General features: G+C 43.9%; 2 protein-coding genes across 4 annotated transcripts in view; one reads left to right on the forward strand and one right to left on the reverse strand.

Annotated features, from left to right (window-relative positions):
* Positions 1-1,333: 1,333 nt before the first annotated feature.
* Six4 (sine oculis-related homeobox 4) lies at positions 1,334-15,756 on the reverse strand. Of its 3 annotated transcripts, XM_006515632.4 has the most exons (4): positions 15,089-15,756; positions 14,068-14,882; positions 10,386-11,074; positions 1,334-5,963 (listed from the first exon to the last, which is right to left on the reverse strand). In XM_006515632.4, exons 1-4 carry the CDS (start codon positions 15,089-15,091, stop codon positions 5,167-5,169), a joined length of 2,304 nt encoding a protein of 767 aa, XP_006515695.1. In that variant the 5' UTR covers positions 15,092-15,756; the 3' UTR covers positions 1,334-5,166. The 3 variants fall into 3 exon arrangements, with proteins under 3 accessions (XP_006515695.1, NP_035512.1, NP_001349201.1); NM_011382.3 differs by lacking the exon at positions 15,089-15,756 and having other exon boundaries at positions 14,068-14,970; NM_001362272.1 differs by lacking the exon at positions 1,334-5,963 and having other exon boundaries at positions 9,957-11,074; positions 15,089-15,150.
* The window catches only part of Mnat1 (menage a trois 1), a 161,804-nt gene continuing 151,189 nt past the window's right edge, over positions 13,910-24,524 (forward strand). The window contains exon 1 of the mRNA XM_011244008.3: positions 13,910-13,979. The gene's annotated coding sequence lies outside the window, so the exon portion shown is untranslated. The remainder of the gene's footprint in view (positions 13,980-24,524) is intronic.

Below are 24,524 nucleotides of genomic sequence, written 5' to 3' on the forward strand. Positions count from 1 at the left end.
CAAGAGACTTTAAACCTGCTGTCTGTCCCTTGTGTTGGCACACTCTGCTTTCAGTTCTGAATCATATCATTTAAACATCGGTGCTGAAACAGTACTTGTTCAGACCTTTCTGGTCTAGTCTGTCTCGTGCCCAACATAACCACTCCCCACTTGCAATTCCGTTATTCTTTGCTATTTTGATGGTACTGACTTCTGTGTGAGTGCGTCTTGTTTATCTGCTACCAAGGTGTCTTCTGGGAGATTGGAAAAGCAGGATGGAATCAGGAAGCCAAAGGCTTTGAATTCCTGTTGAATTTTAGTAGATTAACTAGCTTTGGGGAAACCACAAACAAGGTTTAAACAAGGCAAGTACCTTTCAAATGCTTTACAATGCATGTTTGGTTAAAAAGTTATGAAATGTAATTACTTCATTTTGTGCCTAACTGGTTTGACTTCTCCAGAGAACACTGCCAAGTGAGCTGAATGGCAAGAATGTGTCTAGACATTCCACTTGACACTAACCTGATGGCTGTAACTAGACTCGTAGAAAAATTGTACCACGGGTTCCCGATCTGGTTGTTCAACATCTCCTGTGTTGGAGTAGAATTCAGACTTTATGTAATTATAAAATTAGGACCAAACTAAATTAGCACTCAATCATCTCCACTCAACAGAAATGTGGCTCTAGCCAAGTTTACTTATCCCCCCGGGGAATAATCACAATTTGGTTAACAGCAGTACCCTGGGAGTGAGCAACAGCAGTACCCTGGGAGTGAGCAACAGAGCTCACATTTGAATAAGTCAGTACTAGAAAGGTTTTTGGCACTTCCCTCATAATCCTGTAGCATGCCTACTATGTGCCATACTCCACATCCAGCTCTTGGGAGAGAAAAACAAGTAAGGCATATTACCAGTCTCTAAGGATAGACACTATGGTTTAGCTGAGTATATAGTGAGGCAGAGTGAGTTATATAATGCTGCACAAAGAACAACACAGAGTACTTTTCTAAAATCACTCCAATTGGCCTTCTAAGTGTTTTCCAGTTGAAATATTCTCATTTTCTTACTCTCTCTCTCTCTCTTTTTTTTTTTTTTTTTTTTTGGTTTTTCAAGACAGGGTTTCTCTGTAGCCCTGGCTGTCCTGGAACTCACTTTGTAGACCAGGCTGGCCTCGAACTCAGAAATCCACCTGCCTCTGCCTCCCGAGTGCTTAAAGGCGTGCGCCACCACCGCCCAGCTTCTTACTCTTTTCTCTTCTAGGCAAACATAAAACTCCTGTTTCTTGTCTAATGAAATGGGTTACTCTCATTTTAAAAAGTAGCATTTCCCCAAATAATCTTTCTTCAACACAAAGTATGTATAAATATAAAGTTTATTTAGCATAGTGTTTAGAAAAATAAGTTCACATCATTTCAGAAAACAAATAAAACACTTAAATTGTCCAGGCATAACCCCCATTACAGTACAACATACAGACTTTAGATCTCTTTGGTTGGGTAATTAAGCACAGAAATGCTCTGGGCCATGCCGTGTGCTATCACCTAACAGTGCAGTAGAGAGGCTCTGTTCCCCACCCCGTGTCATACATTCTGTGTAGAGTTTCTCTTCAGGTAAGGCACAGTAAAACCATATTGAGTATACAACTGATTGCCTCTGAACATACAGTACATGCAACAAAATGATACACTTTTTTTTTTTTTTGAGAAACCCTGAAAACCCAAAGAGTCACATGCGATATAATTTGGATTAATAAAACATATGGTGGTAATATCTAATTAAATCGAAATGTCTCGATTAGACACAAAATAACCATTAGGGTCTATCATCCAAGTTTTAGGAAGACTTTGAAACTGCTCTTGTAAAACATAGTGACTTTTCCCCAGACTTCCTGAATTATTTTTATGAGATGATCTGTCAAAAACACTTGAGAAAAGAGGACTCGAGTTTATGCACTAATGTTCACATATTGAGGATGTAGCAGGGTAGTCTGCCATACACGCCCAAGAATTCCAGCTTTAACATGCAGAATAACAAGGGTACATACAGAGAGTTAAGGTCAGTGTGCAATTCAACTATGGATTTAAAAAACAGACCTATGGCTACAACATCTACTTGCCTTTCACAACACAAGAAAGGCACCAGACATGTATTAAGTCTTCACTATAAATCTACATGAGATATTTATACAGTACAACACAGGGGCCTTTGTTTGTTTTGGGGGGGGAGGGAATGAACCTCCTTTGAATGCTAGAGACCATTCTCTCTACTAGACGTAACTAAGAGCTGAGTGCCAATTCTGGCTATAGAGTGCATAGATAGGCTGGCACCAGAAAACCCCACAGCCAGCAGCAGGGGTGGGATTTAAAGGGGGTTATTTACCTCTATTCTGATTCCTCATCAGGAATCACTAGAGGATCCTTTGCAGCATCTTCAAGCATTGGTTTATGTAAGAAGGATATTCTGCCACGTGAACTCCAAGGGCTCCGAGGCTGGGCCCTTGGTGTTGGGGAAAAAAGTCATTTGCAATTCTGTGCAAGGAGATCACGGGGTTTACCATATTCCATTCACACATACATGGGCTGCATATCAACTGGCCCTTATTTTACTGAAAGAATAGACTAGAACAGTAAGTTCTCATAATGAGCACTGAGTCTTACCGGGTGGATTGTATAGATACCTGGGGTGTTTGTAGGGCTAGAAGCTCATCATGTTGGAATATGAAGACATTTCCTAGGTAAGTACTTAGTTTTGTGCTATCTTTTCTTTCTCATAAGGAGAAAAGGAGGAAGAACTCGGAATAAAAAAGATACTTTTGTCAGATATATGGGAGTTTTCCATCACACGCACGCAGACACCCACACACACCCGCCTTATAGAACGTTTTGACTTTCCCACTTCCCTTACCAGACAGGTATTTTAAAATAATGTCCTCTTGATATCTGCAGCAATCTAGTAAAAAATAACATTTTTTAAAAATGTAAACTATACTACAAGACCAGGATGCTAATCACATTAATATGATCAGTAAATAACTGGGAGACGGGGGCAGCCAAGCTGTGTAAGTAGTGTCAGAGTGGAAAACCACACTGAAGCAACTGGCTTCATGAAAATAAAACAAGAACATCCAAAACAAACAAACAACAACCTCTGGCCCAAATTGCATATTTCAGCAATTGAGGGACATTCACCAATTTCACAAAAATGGGATTTAGGTTCTTGATCAAAATGATGGGCACAGAATTCTTCATAGGGCTCTTAATCTTGACTGAAAGTTCCCTTGTGTAACAACAAATGTTAAGTCCCCAGTGACCGTTACTCTGCAGGCTCAGCTGATGAGTGTGTTAGTTAGAAACCCTTCCACCACCTTAACAAAACCAAGGAGTGGTACTATCTTTGTGCTTAGCAACTGAGAAGTCACCTTAGAAAAAGTCGCCTTCTTTCTGAAATCAGAGATGCCCTGGACTAACAGCATAAAGGCATTGCATTGTTATATCATAGATGCAGAGTCCTACTAAAACTTTTAAACAAAATTTCCCACAGAAACCGGAAGGATTTACTTCATTAAATACGACAGGCAACAGTCATGTATACCGACCAATTCAAAACACTGGAAATGAGCTTCAGTTGAACAGATTTTTAGTACAATTTACATATATATTTTTTATTTTAAGTGGTTGTTGTCAAGCTGGGTAGTGGTGGCCCATGCCTTGAATCCCGGTACTTGGAAGGCAGAGGCAGGTGAATCTCTGTGAGTTCAAGGCCAGCCTGGTCTACAGAGTGAGTTCCAGGATGGTCAGTAACAGTTTCTCTGTTTAACAGAGAAACCCTGTCTCAAGAAAACTAAAACCAAAACAGAATTAAAAAAAAAAAGGTTGTTTTCATAGTCATAGCCTGCAGAACTGCTGTTTCATGGTCTTTCTATACTTTTCTACTTTCATTATAATGAAAAGCATCGACTATATCTGTCTATCCATGTGCATGGCAAACCTTCCACATGATATTTAGTGAAACGGAAGTCCTGCCTTATGCAGGGGTTCTGTGGTAAACTTAACCCTGTTTGACGGTACAAAAGAACCATCAACACTGCTGTTGACACTTCTGTACCTGACTAGTAATAAAAAGGCCACAAGGTAAAAAGGCACATAGGAGTCTATAGAAAACATATTTAAATGAATCAAAGTTGTTAAAGTAAGAAGGATGTGATGAGAAGTGACAAAGTTCCAGTACTGGGGGTTAACAGTTCCTGTTTCAGTGTTAATTAATATTGACCTCAATAGACTCTTGATAACAATTACAAAAAAAAAAACCAAAAACAAAAAAAAACAAAAACAAAAAAAAAACCTTGGTTGGAAACAAAGATGTCCTATTCCCGCTCAAACAATAAATATAAATTAAACAGTAAGAAGACATTTTCTTTTCAGTTCACAGAGCCTGAAGGGAGACATACAAGGTATAAATAAAAACTCACTGTACTTACTCAGATCTTGCTTAGAGACCTGTATTTACATTCGTACCCAAGTTGTGTCAGAGTTTAGTGGCGTCTCAAACTTACTCTGCCACGTTTGACTATTAGCAATCACATTTGGAAACACGTAGAGACTTAAAACCAAGCCTTTCCCCCAAATGCTGAAAACGATGAATGTGTGTATGTACACACACACACACACACACACACACACACACAAGCTACATAATTTGAAAAATATACCCTTATGATAGTCTAGAGTACCATTGTTTCTTAACCATCTCAATGCCCATGGAGTAAAAGTAAACAAACAAACAAACAAACAAAAAACCAACTGCATCGCTTCCAAGAGCCTGGAGCTATTATTTAATCTCCTAAATTAGGTGTATGCATTTTAAATCTGAAATACTGTCACCTTCCATTTCGCCTGTGGAGTTATACTGCTGACTAAATGATAGACGATGGTTAGATGGATGCATTCACTGTTGCCTCGCCCCATCTGTTTCAAAGCGAGCACGATGTGACCAGAGGGGCTTCGGCAGTGCAGGTCCACTCCTGTGTATTTAACTACGCTCTTCATGCAGCCCAAGCCAGATGCGCTTGCTTGCAGAAGTACAGTGTTTTCCTCTAAATGAATAGAAGCTCTCCATCCTCGGGGCTTCGCAAAGAAAAGGATTTGCTCCTGTTAAAGCAGAGAAGGAGGGATGTGGAGTGAATCGGGCTTATAAGTCTTGCATGTCTTCATCCAACTGGACGGTTTGGAGCTTGGCCAGCTCTTTTTTGTCCGTTCCCAGGTCTTCACAGCCGGCTTCAACCATGCCGTCCAGGACGTACTTGGATTTCGAGTCTAACATCATTAAGTTGTTTGTTGCTTTGTTCTCAGAATTTTGTAAGAAATTCTCTTTTATGTTAGGGACTGACTGCAGAACCAAGCGCTGTTCTCTGACAAAATCCTGGTGGACTGCTGTTGAGGCGTGGCTCACCTGCTCTTCAGCTGTGGGTACGATCTCACCCAGGGCAGCCTGGGTCATCGGGCCGGACAATAGGTCTTGCCCCGGAATAAGGGAACAGTTCTGAAGGGTTGCATAGTTAGTGTTGCTGACAGATGACACAGTACATTTGCTTGCCACAGGTGCAGACACGGGCTGGCTCTCGGCAAGGTCAGGGTTGAGCTCAGTGGGATTAAGTAGTGTAGGGGGGGTCAGGGAAAAACCGTGGGCGGCGGACACATTAACCAACGACGAGGTCAGAGGATGGAGGCCACTCCCAGAGAGATTTTCCGAAGACAGGCTTGCATTTACTTGTGCACTGTGATTGACAGGCATCAACTGAGAAAAGACCAGGCCTCTTTCTAAGCCTTCCTGTTTCACAGCTCCTACAGTCTGGCCTGAATTAGGAACGGTGTATACCACTGCACTGGGGGTAAGAGGGCTCAGGAAAAGTTTACCGTGCTGGACTGTGGCTGGCTCACTTGTAAATGTGCTTCCGTCCGAAGTGCTTGGGGTAACTGAAAGATTACCTAGGGGGAAGAGGACCAATTAGCATTGATGAAAATGATACAGAAAGAAAAACAAACACACAGTCACTCCTTTAGCACACACGATTTTTCCTCAGGTATAGTATTTATGGAGAGGTGACACTTAAATATGTAATGTAGTTCAGCTTCAGTATGGTAAACTGCAGAGTCCCAGGCTGAGGACGCAGGCCGACTAACTTTCTCTAGATACATTTTGTATTTCTTTTTGCACTGCTGCTGACTGAACTCAGAGCTTTCTATCTGCTGGGTAAAGATTCAGTCACTGAACTACATTTTATCTACATTTGTTAACCTCCCTTGCCATTGTAAGGACCAATGAAAGAACTGCAGGGGGCTTAGGAAGCAGGCCTAGGGAGAGGATCACCGAGGTGCAGGCCTTGGGTTCACGCCTCAGCATCACCAAAAATTAAAACAAACAAAAATACAAGCCAACCAATCAAAAACAAGCAAGTATGTGGGACCTGGGGATAAAAGCCGAGGCAGGAAGATTGCTTTTGAGGCCAGTCTGGGCTACACAGTAAGACCTTATCTCAACGAAAAAGAAAAAAAAGAAAAGAGAGAAAATTCCGTCCAAGCTTCTGGCTCTTTATCACAGACTTACCATCTCTTAATCAGTTGCTAGTGATCACTAACTCTACCAGTTAGGATGAGAGAAAGTGCAAAACAAACTAGTTCCGTTAGGACTGCTCAGGTACTGAGCATAAAATGTAAACGAAAATACCACATAAAATGAGTTTCTCTGGAACTTACAAGTTAACGACATCAACCTGTACAGACAAGTCTCTGACTTCCACCGAACTACCAATAAAGCAGTCTCAAGTCAACAAAACCCTCTAGGTTTTTTCTTTTTTTTTTTTTTAATCCTCTCTCCCCATTTGTTGTGCTAGCTTTAAATTTTCAGGGTTGTAGCAATCAGAGAAATGAATGGTAACCCTGGAGTGCTCTTTTTAAAATAAAGAAAAACATAGAGGGCTAGAATTAATGCCTCTGTCAAAGAGGTGCATCTTTTGAGACCCCACTTTAATGGTCCATGGAGACTAGAAGAAAAAGTATAAGCAGAAAATAGATGTTTAAGTGAGGAACTTGGGACAATGAAGACCCTGGAATCCCCATCAAATAAACCCCCGAGTCTTTACAAGGGGAAGGGAACTGATGGCGGTCGGATGACTTGGGTCCCCAAATATTATCAGAGAGAGAAAGATGAATTTAGGGAGCTTTCTGGGGGAGAATTAATATGGGGTACTTATCTACCTGACTCTTCAATTAGAGATCTAATCAACTCCTTTACAAGTGCAGAAAATTAAGTGGGTCACTCAACGTTGCCCTTCTTGAATTTGTGTAGTCTAGATGACAGTACTCTGTATGTGAGGAAGTTCCCAGGGCCACCCATGGCTTCCAACATCTTTAAGCACTTTTTATAAGCAAAGGAATGTCTTTCTATGAGAAACCAAAAGAAAAAAGACTATATTTGAACTCCTTTAAAAATGTTAACTACTAGTACATAAGTATTATCACACAAAGACTATTATGAGCCGGGCAGTGGTGGCGCATGCCTTTAATCCCAGCACTTGGGAGGCAGAGGCAGGCAGATTTCTGAGTTCAAGGCCAGCCTGGTCTACAGAGTGAGTTCCATGACAGCCAGGGCTACACAGAGATACCCTGTCTCAAAAAACAAAAAAACAAAAACAACAACAACAAAAAAAGACTTACAAAAAAACATTTCTGCATATATTCTTTAACTTAAAAAATTTTTTTCCAGGCCATACACATGAACAAACTGCCCCTATTTTAAACCTTTGGTTTTCAGTATGTTTTAAAAGTCTTATAGAGTTCAACATTGTAAGAGGAAAAAGCTACAATTAATCTTTGCTTTGTGTGAGTGTGTTTGTGAAACTGTTCACTAGCAAATATGCCCACAAAATGATTATTGTTTTTGATAGTTATAAGTAACAACATATGCAACATTTCTCCAACAGCTATTAAACTCAAGTAAAATAACATTCTCTGAACATGGAAAAACACCAACTTATATAAATAAAGGGGAAAACAGATTCATATTCCAAAGGATGATTTTTTTTTTTTTTCAGTACTGACTGGGAATTGAACCCAAGGCTTCAGACATAAAACATGATTTTGTTCTTGTTGCTGTTTTAAGCCAGGGTCTATCTATATAGCTCTGCCTGTCGTGGAACTCACTCTGTGACCAGGCTGATCTGAAACACACAGAGATCTGTCTGCCTCTGCCTCCCAAGGGCGAGGATGAAAGACATGTGCCACCCACCATGCCTGGCTAGAACAAGATATTTAAGTATAGCTGCAACTGAGGTACAAATTAATCAGTACAAAAACAGAACAGAACAAATGCAGGTGCAAAGGACAATTGTACAATGATGCTAAAGGAGAAAAACAAACAAACAAAGCCCCAAATCCCGATTGTAAAATGAAAAAAGATATCAGCAGGCTGCTTTTCCTCATAACTTCCTATATAACATTTTCCTATATCTAGGAAGAAAGGACTATGTTTCTGGAAATTTTAAAGAATGTTTAGTGTAAGTTTGATTTGCTTTGGTTTGGTACATTTTTTGGAGATGGACTCTCACCATGTAACCTACTTTAGCTTGAATGTAGCTCTGTGAAACTAGGTAGCTCAGGCAGGCATTGAGCCCCATTTTCCAACTTCAGTCTCCTAAGTGCTAGGATTATAGACAGGCATTTACCACCATACTCTACCTTAGTATTTTTAAAAATAAAGTCCAAATTTCCAAAATGCTTTCCAGCAATCTGTAATACTCAACTACTACAAAGGAGTTGCCTACTGGAACCATCTGGTTAAACTGATGCCAGAGAGTCAAAGGGTAGGGAGCCCGGTCATTTGATCTTGGCTATTTTTGTTATTCTTACTCTTGGTAAATATCCCGTTGAAAAACTATTGTTGGGCAGTGGTGGCTCATGACTTTAATCCCAGCACTTGGAAGCAGAGACAAGCACATCAGAGTTTGAGGCCAGCCTGGTCTGCAGAATCAGGTCTAGGACAGCCAGGGATACCATGTCTTGAAAAACTGAAAGGAAAAAAAAAAAAAAGAGGAAAACAACTCCCCCACTCCCACCCCCACCCCCAAGACAACTCTGGCTATTAAAGTGATAGCACTTTTCTTGATTACAGATGAGAAGCATTTTGCATTCTCCTCTGCTAACATGCATCCATGCTCATACTTTCTGTGCAACTTAGTTGTCTCTAGAATGCTTGGAAACTTTCATAAAGAGGCAAAATGGGTTAGAGTCATAAATAATTTGACTTTCTCTGGGGTGTTTGCCTTTTGTCCTAAATTGGAGTGTGACTTAGGTTAACTCTTACATCATCTGGAGCGATTATAAACAGTTGAAGAGTGTACTACAGGAGCATGGTGGCTTACTGGTTTTTTTCTCTAAAGAGACAAATACACAGAATGAAATGTGCAACTATTTTTCACTAATGCCTCTAATAGTTGAAGTAGACCATGGCTACAGAAGAGAGATTTGTAAAAAAAAAAAAAACCAAAACCAAACACAACAACAACAACAAAACCCTGACTTTATTGCAGGTTGACCTTTGGTAAAAATCTGGGCTTTCAAACCTGCTTTCAGGAGAGAGGACAAGATCACCATCTCCCACCTCTATGAGGCTCCTCAGCATCCTATGCCCAATTCTAACGGTTCCTATTTCAACACAGAGAAAAATGACAAGTGATACAGATTTGACTCACATTCCTGAGGAACTGATGTGCCAGCCTCAGGCTTACTTCCTTTCTCTAACAGACTGCAGTTAGGAAAGCCACAAACACACAATGACACAATTGTTTTCAAAAATACAAACCCACACAGTGGAGACACCAACACACATCCAGAGCAACAGAAAAGCATATGTTCTTCTAAATTTCTTTTAGGTCTTTTTAGGTTTTTCTGTTAATTATAGGAAGAACACGATGCAAGCAAGACTACATTCTGTCTTTTAGTTTATTCTTTTTAAAACGTCTTCTGGTCAAATAAAGAACTGCTTGACTAATTTTATGTTCCTAGCAATTTTATTAATTTTTAATTTTAAAACGTCAAGTACTGGGTTATTTTATAAGCACTGATTGACTTGCCATATTCCTATAATTGTAGAGTTGGCAAGGTCTGCTAGAAACGGTACTTTTCCATTCTGTTTGGGGGAAGATAAAACGCCATTCCCCAGGATGTAAGAAAGTCAGGCAAGCTGGATAGTATTTAGGTACTGGGAAACACATCACGGCTGTTCTGTAACTGTGTAAACCAATGATGTATCTGGACAATAACACGGATCTATAGCTTTCACTAAACCTGTCATTTACAGCAACTAACCAACACATGCCCTGGTGCATTGCTGGTACCAAATGAAGCTTTTACCTTGTGAAGCTGCTACTGAGACAGGAGGCAGCTGCAGTGGAGAGAATCCAATGCTCCCATTAAGGAACTGGCCGTTGGCTCCAGAATTAGGGATCTGGACAATGCCATACTGGTTAATTTGCACGGGTGTAGTAAAAGTCACCACAGAGCCACCGTCCTGGGAGGCCACTGTCTGAATGCCTTCTCTTTTCACTTCAGTGCAGGGTATCAGCCCTGGGAATGACACAGGGGCACTAGGGCTGTAGGAGGTGGTGGCTGCTGAGTTCACAGCAGAACTCTGGAGGACTTTGAATTCTTTCACATCCTGGGAGGTAGATCCCAGGATGTCTGTCATGGCTATGCCATTGCCCACAATGTTTGAAGACATTTTGGGTGGGTTCAGTGACACTGTCTGTGTATTTCCCACATTCAGTCCATTAAGGATAACTCCATTGTGTCCCTGAATAAAAGAATTGCCATTAAGGAAGACAGGTGAAGTACTTGCAGGTACTAAGCTTCCATTCAACAAAACTCCAGACGAGCTTAGTGATATCTTAGCATTTCCAATTTGTTGCATATATACTGGCTCCACGTGGCTAGAGAGGCTGAGGTTGGTGACGCCATCAGATGCGCCTGAAAGTGGATGAGGAGACAAATCCTCATGTCCCTTGCTGGATTCATCCTCGGTACTGGGGTTGCCATCCGATTCGCTGTTCAGGGGGAGGAGAAGACATTTGTGAAGGTCAAGGGATTGACAATCGACATAGTTTGTAAAACATCCTTCAAACTCATTAACGGCAACATTTAAGCAAAGCACAATAGAATTATCTGCTGGCCCTGTTGAAACTATGAGGTTTTAAGCCAATTCTGCCCAGCCAGGGAATGAGATGATGCATTTGGACCCCTTAAAAAAATAAACTTATAGCTGGGTGTGGTGGCGCATGCCTTTAATCCCAGCACTCGGGAGGCAGAGGCAGGCGGATTTCTGAGTTCGAGGCCAGCCTGGTCTACAGAGTGAGTTCCAGGACAGCCAGGGCTATACAGAGACAACCCTGTCTCGGAAAACAAAACAAAACAAAACAAAAACAAAAAAAAAACCCAACCAAACAAACAAAAAATAAAATAAAATCAGAGAAAGACCAGAAGGATGGACAATGTAAAATTCAACTGAAAGCACTTTAATACTGTGTTTTCATTCCTAGAGCATTCCTAGGCTACTCCAACTGTTAAAAGGACTGCTACCTCTGCCATAGAAGCGATTCATGAAATGTTAATGGGTCGTCTTGCTGTTTAGGAGAGCCAGTTCAGATTCATGTTATTTTTAAGGTAGATGGAATCGCCAAAGGAGCAGGAGGGGTGAGGTGTTCAGTTGTATTTGCCAGTTAGGTAACCAGAGGCCATTTTCTCAACTGTTCCCAAATCTCTATTCCACCAGAGAGACAACTCTCACTCAATAAAGTGCTTTGCCCTTGTAGGAAAGACACTCGCAACTCTCCATATGCACAGTTGCCTTTGAATCCAAAGGAAGCCATAAGGGCTTATTTAACACACACCATCCAGTGCTCTGGTGAGGTGGGAGGGAAAAGGTGAGCATCACTCAGTGGCCTTGTCACTATCAGACTCCTGCCCTGAGTCTTCAGTCCTCCTATTCCAGGATCCTGGACATAAGGGAAATACCAAGTTCGGGTCAGGGAGGAATGGTGGCAGTTTTCCTCTTTGGTTTGAATCTGGGCGGGGCAGGACAGAAGCAGTTTGGAAGCCTGGTGAGACTTGGTCCAGCTGAGGATCCAACATCCCAATGTGGTCGGTTTCCTTTCAAGCCGAGGGGAGGGGATTACCCAGGCTTTGGGCTTTGGGGCCAGGAGCGCAGAAAGCGCTTTGATTTATGAGCTGAAGCAGAGCAGCCGTCGCCATTGGTGAGGGTGACTCACCAGGGGTGCGGGTGGGAGGTAGATCCGGAGAGGGGCCTATACCAGGCAACTGGGCTGGGGGTTGAGGGTGTGGAGTTAATGGGGAGGAGGATGAAGTCAGCAGAGCATGGCTCAGGATATGTGTGTGTGTGTGTGTGTGTGTGTGTGTGTGTGTGTAGATTAGATCCTGGGAACTGGGCCGGTTCCATAGCAAAGGTTACAGGACAGCTGGTCAGCATGTGCCACCGGCTTCCTACCCAGTGCCTAGGAGATTCCTTCAGTCCATCTGCAGAGCACTCCGGGGTAGGTGGGGTCTCCTAACCAGTGCTCTTTCTTCGGGTCGCCCCCTCTCTCAAGACGGAGAGGGTGCTCGCAGGTCGCCCGGCATGTTTTGTTTATGGTTACCCGCAACAAGGGTCAGGGCTGCACAGTGCGCCTCTCTCCCTGCCTGGGGTGAGCTGTGGGCCTCCAGCTCCACCCGGGCGCAGGGCATAGTAGCGAGGGAGGGCTCTGGAATGCGCAGGGTGATCACCTTCACCTGGCCCAGGCTGGCTGCTTCCATGGCTCCCGGGTTCCTTCCCAGAGCAAAACATTTGAACTGCATTTTGATTCTCTTCTCCCCAATCCCCGCGGGGAGGGGGCCATCAACCTTCTGCTTACTTTACCCTTACAACAACAACAACAACAACAACAACAGCAGCAGCAGCAGCAGCAGCAGCAGCAACAACAACCACTACACACCTAAACAACAACACACCCACACACACAAACACCCACACACAGCCAAGGGTCTGACTCTAGCAGACACAAAAGAGAAGAACAAAACAAAACAAAACAAAAACCCTGCATTTTATACGAAAGAGAGAGAGAGAGAGAGAGAGTGTGTGTGGGTCTGTGTGTGTGTAGGATGGCTGAAGGAGGACTGAGTGGATAGCTCCCCTACTTCTTTCCTGCTGCCCACCTTATGCCAGCCGGCTTGTCTCCTATTCCCAAAGTCAGTAGGGGATCATGCTGTGTTAGGGGGTCCAAGAAACTGTCCTTCAGTCCTGCCACCTCTGAGGCACTGTAACCCGATCCGAAGTTGTTCAGAATCAGGTTTCAAAACACCGCAGAGACGAGCAGCACCCACACCCCACGCTGCCCTAGCAGCGATGGGAACCGCGGCGGGCAGGGTAAATGATTAACTCTGTCATATTAAAGCCTCGACGTCCCCAGACCCCATCTGAGCCACTAGTCTCCATTAACTCTCCTTTTCCTTCCAGAGAGCCCCTGGTGACCTCCAGGGCAAGCCCGGGCTTCAGTCGAACCCTGGGTACCCTGGAGCGTGTGCGCACTCCAGGCTCCGGGTAACCCCGCGGAGGCAGGGACCCCGGCCGGCGCCGGCAGCCCCTGCGGGCCCAGAGCTGCCGTGAGAGCAGCCTTGCCGGCAGCGTGCGCACACATTCCCTAAAAGAACCAAGGCGAGAGTGGCAACTTCAAAGGCAGCAGGATGGGGGTGGGAAGCCGGGCAGCAGTGACCAGCCGAGGTGGGGGCGGGGACTGGACCTAAGAGGGCGACCAGAAACTTCTGGGGGCAGGAGGGGGAGGGTTAGGAGGGAGGATCCCCCGCCCGCTCGTTGCCACCGTCGTCCCCCCTACCACCCCGGTAGGGAAGCGAGGTGGGGGGCGGGGAGAGGTGGGCAGCCGGACCAGGCTGGTGGGGAAGGTAAGCGCCATGTTTTCGAGCGCTAGGAGGAAAAGAAAGCTGGGAAAGGGTGGGGGGAGGAAGGGGGAGGAGGAAAGTTGGCGCTCACCTTTTGGACTGGGTCTCGGAGGGGTTTCGGTCACGCTGCCGCCGGTTCTTGAACCAGTTGCTGACCTGGGTGAGGGAGAGGCCGGTGATCTTGGCCAGGTGCCGCTTCTCAGCCGGCGAGGGGTAGCGATTCTGCTTGTAGAGCTCCTTGAGCGCGTTGCGCGACTTCTCCTTGAAACAATACACCGTCTCCTCGCCGTCCCAGATGGTGCGGGGCAAGGGGAATTTCCTGCGCAGCCGGTACTTGTCCACGGCGCCCAGCGGCCGGCCGCGCGCTCGCTCGGCCTCGGTGTAGCGCGCCTTGTACCAGAGCTGCTGCAGCAGCGGATGGTTGGCCGACTCGAAGCTGTGGCTCTCGAGGATGCTGTACAACTCAGGGTAGATGCCCTGGTGGAAGGCCACGAGCGCTCGCGCCTTCAGAAGGCTCTCGTTGCCACGTAGCAGATCGCTCTGGGGCAGGGACCAAAGAAACCGGGCCAGGCGGTCCAGGTTGCCCCCCTGCTGCAACGCCTCGCACACGCAGGCGACATGGTCCGGCGAGAAGGCCAGTGGGGGCTGCGCGGCGGCTGCGTGCTGGTGCCTGCCCAGAAGTTCCGAGTGGAGTTGTACCTGATCTGCCGCTCCCGCCGCCGCTGCCCCTTCCTCCCGGCTTACCCTGGAGGCAGCCGCGGCGTCCCCCGGCTCCAGGGGGAAAGGAGCTGGAGCCGGGGGGCTCAGCCCAGCCGCCGCGCCCCCCGCCACTTCTCGGTGCGCCTCCTGTCCTTCCGAGGCGCTTTCCATCCCATTCTCCTGCTTGATGTCCGCCGCACTTGCAATCTGCCCGGTGGGGGAGGAAGAGGACATTTTTTGTTGTTTATTTTCCTCCCTCCCTCACTCCCTCGCACTCTTTTCCTCTTTCTTTCCCCCTCTCTTACTCCTCCTTCTTCGCCTCCCTCCCCCTCCCCCCTCCGGAAAGCCCACTCCCTCCCTCCCGGTTTCGGCTGGATCTGGCCGATCAGGTTTCCCCCAGGCCACGCAGTCACCATTAAGATAGCTGCTAGAGCAAAGTAGTGTAAACGGATAGCTGCTTTCTGCCGTTCCCCCAACGTGACTCCTCCGGTTGCTGCATACTATATGGCACTGGCCGCCCGGCCGGCCCGGCCGAGCCACCCCATTGGCTATTTCGCATTCAGTGGGAGGAGGAGACACCGTTTCTATCCCTGTCGATCACCCGCCTCCCACTCCACCCCTTGCCTTTCCCTCTCTCCCTGACCCCCAGGCACCTTTACCTGCCGGAAAACACCGACATTCTTTTCTGGCCAAGCTTCTGAATGGGCAGTTATTTAGTGTGGCCTGAAAATTGGACAGCTCTTTCAAAGAAAGGCCCAGTGATTCCCAAGGGAATACTAATCGCGTGACCTTAAAGTCTGGACAGCTAAAATTTTAACAAAGAGACCACCCTCAGTATGTAGATAACAAAACTTCAGAGACTAATTCCGAAGCTCCCCAGCACCTCCTCCCCCCACCCCCCAAACTAAGGGATGTCTTTATTAAGGATGTGTATTCAAGAGTCAAGAACAGCACTAAGGAATGCTCTGATAGAGAAGCATTGGTAGTAATGAAAATTCCGGAGGGGGAGATCTTGAAAAACCTTGAAATGAGCAGTGTGTGTAGCCCACCGAGATGACAAAGGCAAGAAGCATTAAAAAAAAAAAAAGGCAGAAACCCTGAGATGGACCTAATACAAATAAGCATATAGAAAATAAACCTGGATGTTTATACTGGGTAAGTAGTATAGAAGAGAGCTAAATTATAATGGACTAGGGCATAAATCTATTTACCATAGTAGAAACATTCAAAATGTGGATACCATCAGCACCCCCCTACACACACACACACACACACACACACACACACACATACACACACACACACACACACACACACACACGATGTGGTGCTGGAATGGATAAATAGTTTCTCTTTGAAGGTGATAGATAGGTCTGGGAAGAACACCATCTCTATATGCGGGTCTATTGGAAGAGATCCGGACAGAATCAGCAACCCTTGCTAGGATTGCTCCGCCAGGGTTGAGGCTGAAGGGAGGAGGTGCAATGTGGCTATCTTCAGTTGGGATTCTGTCCTTCATGGTTTGCATGAGGTCTTAGCTCAGAGAGGGATGGTGAGCCTGTCTCTGGCTACTGTGGGCCAGTTGAATTTGTTTGCATATGCTTCTTCTCAAACTCTTAACAGCTAAATGTCCTCCCCCTAACCTTTACTTCAGGGTGGCCTTGTAGTGTTTCTGCTTCCCAGTCACTCATAACTGCCTATTTCAGCATGTTGTCAGGCAGCTGTTCAGGTCACCTGCTGTCACTTCAATTTGGTGAGGTTTGCTTTCTTCCCATTTCTTCCCTTCCCTTCCCTTCCCTTCCCTTCCCTTCCCTTCCCTTCCCTTCCCTTCCCTTCCCTTCCCTTCCCTTCCCTTCCCTTCCCTTCCCTTCCCTTTTCCCTTCCCTTTTCCCTTCCCTTTTCCTGTTCCCTTTCCTTTTCCCTTTCTCTCTCTCTCTTCCTTCCTTCCTTCCTTCCTTCCTTCCTTCCTTCCTTCCTTCCTTCCTTCCTTCCTCTCTCTCCCTCTCTCTCTCTCTCTCTCTCTCTCTCTCTCTCTCTCTCTCTTTCTTTCTTTCTTTCTTTCTTTCTTTCTTTCTTTCTTGTGTTTTTGTTTTTTCGAGACAGGGTTTCTCTGTGTAGCTCTAGCTGACCTGGAACTCACTTTGTAGACCAGGCTGGCCTCAAACTCAGAAATCCACCTGCCTCTGCCTCCCAAGTGCTGGGATTAAAGGCATGCGCCACCACCGCCGGCTCTTTTTTTCTTTTTTCTTTCTTTCTACCACTTTATTCTTGGTTAGCTGAGATATTTGATACATAACCTAACTGCTCTCCATTAAAATGTTTATTTGTGTGTGTGTGTGCATGCGCGAGCACATGCAAGAACACACATGCCAGCCATGACACATGTGTGAAGGTCAGAGGACAACTCGAGAGTTGGTTGTCTGATTTTGATTCTCTTCTTCCACTGTATTGGTGCTGGGGATTGAACTCAGGTGAACTGTGAGGCTTAATGGCAAGCACCTTTGCACGGTCAGCTATCTCAGTAGCCCCCACTTCTCTCCTTCTTTTTTGCTTCAAAAACAGTATCCTAGTGTGGTGAAATTGTAAGTGACATCTTCGGCAGATTTAAAATTGATAACCATAGGCAACACTTTATATCTCTCCTCCTTTGAAAACGTCCGGATAGCTATCAAGTTCAGGATAATATTTGAGTTTAAAACTTCCTTGCTTTTTAAATTTTTTCTTGCACTTAAAAACATTTTTTTATTTTAGGATAATTTTGATTTACTGATAAATCATAAAAATAGTAAAGAGAGTTTCTACTTACCCTTCACATACTTGTCCCTAATCCTTACACCTTATAGCAGTACATTTGTGTGAGTTGACCACATTGGCATATTATGCACCATAATTAATTCATTATAGACTTCATTATTTGACGTTCATTCTTTTTTTTTTTTTTTTTTTACTACTTTCTGCTTTTCAGTCCAATCTGGGTGGGCATTCGGCTTTTGGTTCTTTGAATTTTATTTATCAGAGCAAAGTAGATAAGAAGTCGCATGGTTTCATGGAAAAGATACATATTTAAGGGTCAGCTATCAAGGCTTGGGTTCAGTCCTAGCTCTGCCATTATACACTTACAGTATAAAAAGTAGAAAAGATTCCTGTAAAGATCAAATAAGTCTTTCCAAAAAGAACTTGATGCATAATTAATCTAATGTAAAAAATTGTTATCTTCCTATTGATAATACACGGAAGGAGACTTTTCAGTTTTATATACCTAATTTAAAATTTCTTTGGCCAGGTTATGAGGTCATAGGAGTTAGCTTTAAAATGATTATCAATCAAGTATAGTGCATGGCTTAGAAAAGAACATAATTTTTGAACTTTTGATCATTGGCTTTCTATATTGTCTCTAGTGCACTAAGTCTACCAGGTTCTATGTAAGCACTGGTGACTCTGTCAGATCTGTAATAGTGCGTCTGTGGAAACAATGGATCTTGGAGGCTGGAGGATTCAATTCCTAGGAGGTTTACAAAGTCCTGCTACAGATTTGAATTTTGTGAATTGATACACCAGTTGCAGAAGGTGTTCCTAGAGTCAGAAATCTTAGTCTCCCAGTGCTTGGGCAGGGTGAATTCAGAGTATGCCCTGGCACAGTTCCTAGTAGATTCAAACATGGTCAGTGACATTGGAATGGAACTGTATTTTGTGTGGAGTTTATCTTGGAGCATGGGTTACACCCAGTGGTGTTTGAAATTGCTTCTGTTTCATTCCTCCGCCATGTTGGGAGTTTTGACTCTGCTGCGCTGGCATGCAGTGTCATGCTGTGTTGTGATCTTGAAGAGTGGAAGAGTGGAGGCTGAGAGGGTGTGGTGGGAAGAGCAAGAGGAAAACCAAATTCTTGTTTCAGAAAGCAAGCAGGTGCTCTTGCCATCTTAGTGCCTGGAAGAAAATTGGGTTCAGTACAACATGTTATGTTGGAGTTCATGTGATTTTTTTTTCTTTTCTTTTTTTAACCAAGAAGACAGATTTCTTTTCCTTCCTTCCTTCCTTCCTTCCTTCCTTCCTTCCTTCCTTCCTTCCTCCCTCCCTTCTTTCCTTTCTCTTTCCTTTCTTTTCCTTTTCTTTTCTCTTTCCTTTTTTTTTTTTTTGATTTTTGAGACAGTGTTTATCCTTGTTCTGGAACAAACTCTGTAGACCAGGCTGTCCCTGAACTCATACAAATCTGCCTTTCACTTTTTCCTGAGTGCTGGAACTAAAGGTATGGCACCACTGCCTGGCTTTAGATTTCTTTAAAATTAAGGAGTTGTTGTCGTCGTTGTTGTTATCAACTATTATTATTGTGTGTCGGTGTATATATGTGCTACAGATCATGTGTGGGAGTCAAAGGACATTTCTATGGAATCAGTTAGCAGCTCTCTCTTTCTACGTATACATGAATTCCATCATCAGGCTTTACCTGAAGAGCTATTTCTCCAATCCCAGAAAGGGTGTTTCCATTTCCAAGTTGACTTTGGCTGTCTGAAGATAACTGGCTTCACGGTAGGTTCTTTCTTTCTCAGAGAGTTAATGTAAGCTGGTCCTAAAGTCACCCCTTTTCGTTGCTACTTAACGAAGGTGGTTGGTATGTAGTGAGCATTTCCAAAGGATCATTCACTTTTCAATCATTTTCTGAGCCCTGCCTGCCTAAGCAGAAGGCATTGCCATAGGAACAGAAGGATAGAAGGATGAATCTACTGACTCTTTGTCTCTCTAGGAGGTTGAATTCTCATGAGGGAGAGAAGACATATTTATACATGAACACAGTCTAGGGTATGAACATGGTAAGGATGAGGAGACTCATGTAAAGAGTGGTGGGGAGTAGGGCGTGGGCTTCGAGCTGAGTCTTTGAAGAGGCAAAGGGAACAGAATGGGAAATGCATGGAGCCATGATTATTTGATGTTTTTCTGAAAGTAAACAAGTAATTCAATATGGAAAGAAGGTTTTATATAAATATGTAGTTGGAGAGTGGTTAGAAGACCACTCTCATTGATGAAGGAGGACTGATCCAAAATCATAGGCCAGTTCCGGTCACTTAGCAAGATCTAGTTTCAAACAAACAAACAAACAAACAAAAACAACCTTAACTGTTTAGCTTGCTGCCATGTGTGTAGTTGTTTATGTACACCATCATGGCCAATTGGTCTAGAATGAGTACTTTCCCAAATCAAAACAATCAGGATCATTTTAAAAAGGTTTTCTACTTGTGCTAGAAAATTCAAGATTTGTATATATGCTCATAAGTTCTTGATGACCAAGCCTTTGTAGTACAGTGATCACCAGGAAGAAGGTAGAGAGTGACCTTTGAGTCACATAGGCAACAGTATAGAGAAGAAATACAGACAGAAAAATGACTGATTGCAAGGTCTTAGTGATCGCCTATCGTTCGTGATGGTATAGATTTCTCTAGAAGCCCTGAACACATCGAATGGGCTTAAGCGAGAGGACTACTTGCTGAAGTACTTGCTGAAGTAATTATGTTTCTGGGTTGTTACTTTTCTCTTTACTCTAACAAGACATCTGGCACAAATAACTTAGAGGAAGGTTTTGTTGTTGGCTTCTATCTATCTATCTATCTATCTATCTATCTATCTATCTATCTATTTATCTATTTATTTATTGGCTCACAGTTGTAGAGGGTTCAGTCCATGGTCAATTGGTTCTGTTTCTGGACCTGGAATGAGACAGTCCATAATGCAATGCTACCCCCACCCCCACCCCCACCCCCACCCCCACCCCCCAGTGATCCACTCCCCTCAACTTGGCCTCACCACCTAAAATTTCCAGAACTTCTCAAAATAGTGCTACCAGCTAGGCACTAAGCACTCATGTGAGCTTTGTGTGTGTGTGTGTGTGTGTGTGTGTGTGTGTGTGTGTGTGTGTATTATACTCAAACACTAATGCTAATAGATACCAAACAATGTGGAGGTCAGGAACAGAGCTGATAGACTAAGACCTGCTGTACTATTTTACTTACCTCTGCCTTTCCTATTTAGTTTTCAAAGGAGCTTTCTGCAGAAGGTAAGCTCCAAGGCTCTCAGTAGTTCCCAGTTAATTATGTCATCCTCATCAAAACCAAAGAGGATCTGCTACTGCCAATTTGAAACCCTCTAGGATGATTCGCTGATTAGTTCAGTGTTTTCCTTTTGAGGACCTGCATCCTCCTAGATAGGCTCATTACCCTGTGCCGCAGGGACTGTTTCCCTGTAAGAATGGGGGGAGATGTTATCTCTAGCAAAGGGACAAAGTAGCAGGTTCTGCCCCTTCTGAAAAGGAAGGCCTGATAAGTCTATAGCCCTGGGGCAAGGAGGAAAGTTTACATTTAAAAACCACTGCCTTGGGAGTAGTTTCTTTGCTAGTTTGGAACAGCAGATTTTTTTAAGAGCAAGAATGTACTTAATTGGTTCAGGTAGTTTTCGGAGGCAGGAAGCTTGATAGTTTGTTGTTATTTTTCTTTTTTCTTTTCCAACACACATGGAGTTTATCTGGTACTCTCAATACTTTTTTGTCAGAGCTCTATCAGTGATGATGGCGCACATTTCAGAGCCTCTGTTTTGTACAAGGCAGTGCTGTGAACCCACTAGGAAAGCCCAAGTTATAAAGTTCCACCACTATCATCATTGTTATCATCACCATCATCATCATCCCCACCACCACCGTCTTCATCATTTTTGTTTTGCTGAGACAGAGTTTCTCTGTGTAGTCCTGGCTGTCCTGGAACCCATTCTGTAGACCAGGCTGGCCTCAAACTCAGAGTTCTGCCTGCCTCTGCTTCCCAAGTGAGTGCTGGGACTAAAGGTATGTGCTACACACCTGTTATAATGTATAAAGGAAACGGAGGTTAGGGCTAAAAAAAAATTAGGCTCAAGTACAGTTATCTGCTTTGAGAAAAATTATTTTCTTCTTTTCTTTCTTTCTTTTTTCTTTTCTTTTTTTTTTTTTTTTGAGACAGGGTTTCTCTGTATAGCCTTGACTGTCCTGGAACTCACTCTGTAGACCAGGCTGGCCTCGAACTCAGAAAATCCGCCTGCCTCTGCATCCCGAGTGCTGGGATTAAAGGCGTGTGCCGCCACCGCCCGGCAGTGTTAAGCATTTTCATTCAGACTGTACAAGTATTATTTTAATCTATTATTGGGAAACCCAATGCTTGAATCATCATGTAAGTGGTAAGTAGCGATGCCATTATTCCACCCAGTTTTCTTAGCGCTGTGGCTCAGATGTATAAACGGTATTTTCTACTGCATGTAACTCTCAGAGCACAGAGTATCTGACAGTTTCAAGCCATTTGTTGACAGTGAGCTTCTCCTGTTGTCACTGGGCTTCTCCAATAGCAATTGGCTGCATGGCACATGGGAGAGTTTCTGGCAGTTTCCTCCTGCATGTTTTAGTGTTTTCTTCTCTTTGATCTTAAGGCTCGAGGGGAAAGAAGAGCAATTCAGTTTAAAGTGTGGTGAGGAGTTCTCTTTTTCAAAGACAGTTCTGGTGTTAACCGGCAGCTGAGTGGACGACGTCTGAACATATTATTGACTACATTGTCTGTCTGTCTGTGTCTGTCTGTCTGTCTGTGTCTGTCTTGGCTCAGGGAACACACTTATTCACCAGAAGCTTTCCACTCTTTTAAAACATAAAGACCCTAAAAATAAAATTACATTTATTTTTGTAGAGGTTCACATCTAGTGATAAGTTTACTAAGGCCTTTTAAAATCAATAAGTGCAACGTGACAGGCCTCTAGGTCAGTAAGGCTTTTCATGTTTTTTTCCTTTAGTGAGCTTGGATTTGATTAACTTTGATAGGTGGACAGCATTATGATCAAGGAGATAATAGAGTTTATAAAGTGAGTCACTGATCCTTATATACTGGTGTCAAGCCTTGAGCCATCATGGCCTGCTTCCTCTGGAATGTGATATGTAGCTGTTTGTCATGCTTTCCCTCCATAACATATGGAAACCCTAACCAGGGATGTCTACTGTGTCCAGGTTTTAAGAGGTGGAGCTGTTTCCTTTATGTTTTTATTGAAGGGGGAAAGTTCTGTAAAGAGGTAAAATGACTGAGAATGGATACAACTGGTATTCAAGTCCTGGGATAATTTGGAAAAACTTGATTGAGACAAGTATGGTGCCTCATACTTGGGATCCCAGCACACTGGATACTGAGATAGGAGGACTGCCTCGAGTTAGAGGTCAGCCTGGACTACACAGTGAGTCCAGGTGAGTGTGAGAGCTTGAAGAAAAAAAAAAAACAAGTCATAAAACAGGAGTGATCACATAGTCCGTTACATATTACACCACATCCATCATTAGCTGAGGAACTATTGACATCTGGTAACTTCCAGGAAAGGAAAGCTCACTTTTCTTATGTGGAGTGGTCACTATCTCTTCCAGGGTAGGCCCCAAACCTAAGAGTAGTTGGCCAACACAAATGGACCTGGATGGGAAGGGGGGCATAAAGAGAGAGACAACAAAGAGGGAAAGAGAGGAGAAAGAGGCACACAGAGGAAGAGAGAGGAGAGAGAGAGGAGAGAGAGAGGAGAGAGAGAGAGAGAGAGGAGAGAGAGAGAGGAGAGAGAGAGGAGAGAGAGAGGAGAGAGAGAGAGGAGAGAGAGAGAGTAGAGAGAGAGAGGAGAGAGAGAGAGGAGAGAGAGAGGAGAGAGAGAGGAGAGAGAGAGGAGAGAGAGAGAGGAGAGAGGGGAGAGAGAGAGAGAGAGAGAGAGAGAGAAGAGAGAACAAGATGATGTTGGGTGGGTAGGAAGGGAGTGGCTGAGCGTGGACCTAGTAGTTGTGGAAGAGCACTGAATATGATCAAAATAAATTGTGTGGAATTCTCAAGTAAGTAATAAAATAATATTAAAACAAAACATGGAACAGGACTGGTGACACGGCATAGCAAGGAAAGGCACCTGTCACCAAGCCCAATGATCTGAGTTCCTCTACAGGACTCACACGGTAGGGAGCTAACTCCTGTAAGCTGTGCTGTGGCCACCACAGGCATGCTGCAGCACATGAGCACGCACACACACACACTACTTAGAATAAAAATATTAAAAAATGAACCACACCTCATACCAACAAGCAAACCAAACCAAGGCAACCTGTCTACAAGTTTACTTCAGACAGAATTTCAGTTAGATGGAGGTGATTACAAAAATGCTTGGCATTAAAAATGTCCACATTTCACTGTTATTTGATGGCCTTTTTATGAATTCATTTAGTCTCCATTAAGCCTTTGTTAAGTATCAATAAATCCTTATCTCAGAGGTGGAGAAGACTTGTCCCTTACCGTAAGAATAATTCATTATCTAATAGACCTTTCTAAGGCATCTATTTGGCTAGGCGTGGTGGCCCTCACCTTTGATCCCAGCACCTGGGAAGCAGAAGCAGGCGGATCTCAATGAGTTTGAGGCCAGCCTGGTCTACAAAGCAAATCCAAGACAGGCAGGGTTACACAGAGAAGTGCTGTCACCCTGTCTCAAAAAACAAAATAAACAAAAAAGACTTCTGTATTCTTGTTAATACAATAAATGTGGCTTACAATTCCCAGAGAGAATCAGGTCCTCAGAGTTTTGGGATTGCTGAAATAAAGTTGTGTGCCTTTTTCTCTCTCTCTTTCTTTCTTTCTTTCTTTCTTTCTTTCTTTCTTTCTTTCTTTCTTTCTCTCTCTCTCTCTCCTTTCTCTCTCTCTCTTTCTTTCTTTCTCTCTCTCTCTCCTTTCTCTCTCTCTCTTTCTTTCTTTCTCTCTCTCTCTCCTTTCTCTCTCTCTCTTTCTTTCTTTCTTTCTTTCTTTCTTTCTTTCTTTTTTTAAATTTGTTTTTGGAGACAGGGTTTCTCTG

The sequence above is a fragment of the Mus musculus genome, chromosome 12, assembly GCF_000001635.26.
Source record: "Mus musculus strain C57BL/6J chromosome 12, GRCm38.p6 C57BL/6J".
In the NCBI taxonomy this organism is placed as follows: Eukaryota; Metazoa; Chordata; class Mammalia; order Rodentia; family Muridae; genus Mus; species Mus musculus.

Coding starts and splice junctions, on each gene's coding strand:
- Six4 (NM_011382.3), bottom strand. CDS start 14,909: ATGTCCTCTTCCTCCCCCACCGGGCAGATTGCAAGTGCGGCGGACATC. Junction 11,075..14,067: donor TCCGAGACCCAGTCCAAAAG/GTGAGCGCCAAC, acceptor CCCCCTGAACAG/CGAATCGGATGGCAACCCCA. Junction 5,964..10,385: donor CTCAGTAGCAGCTTCACAAG/GTAAAAGCTTCA, acceptor TCTTCCCCCTAG/GTAATCTTTCAGTTACCCCA.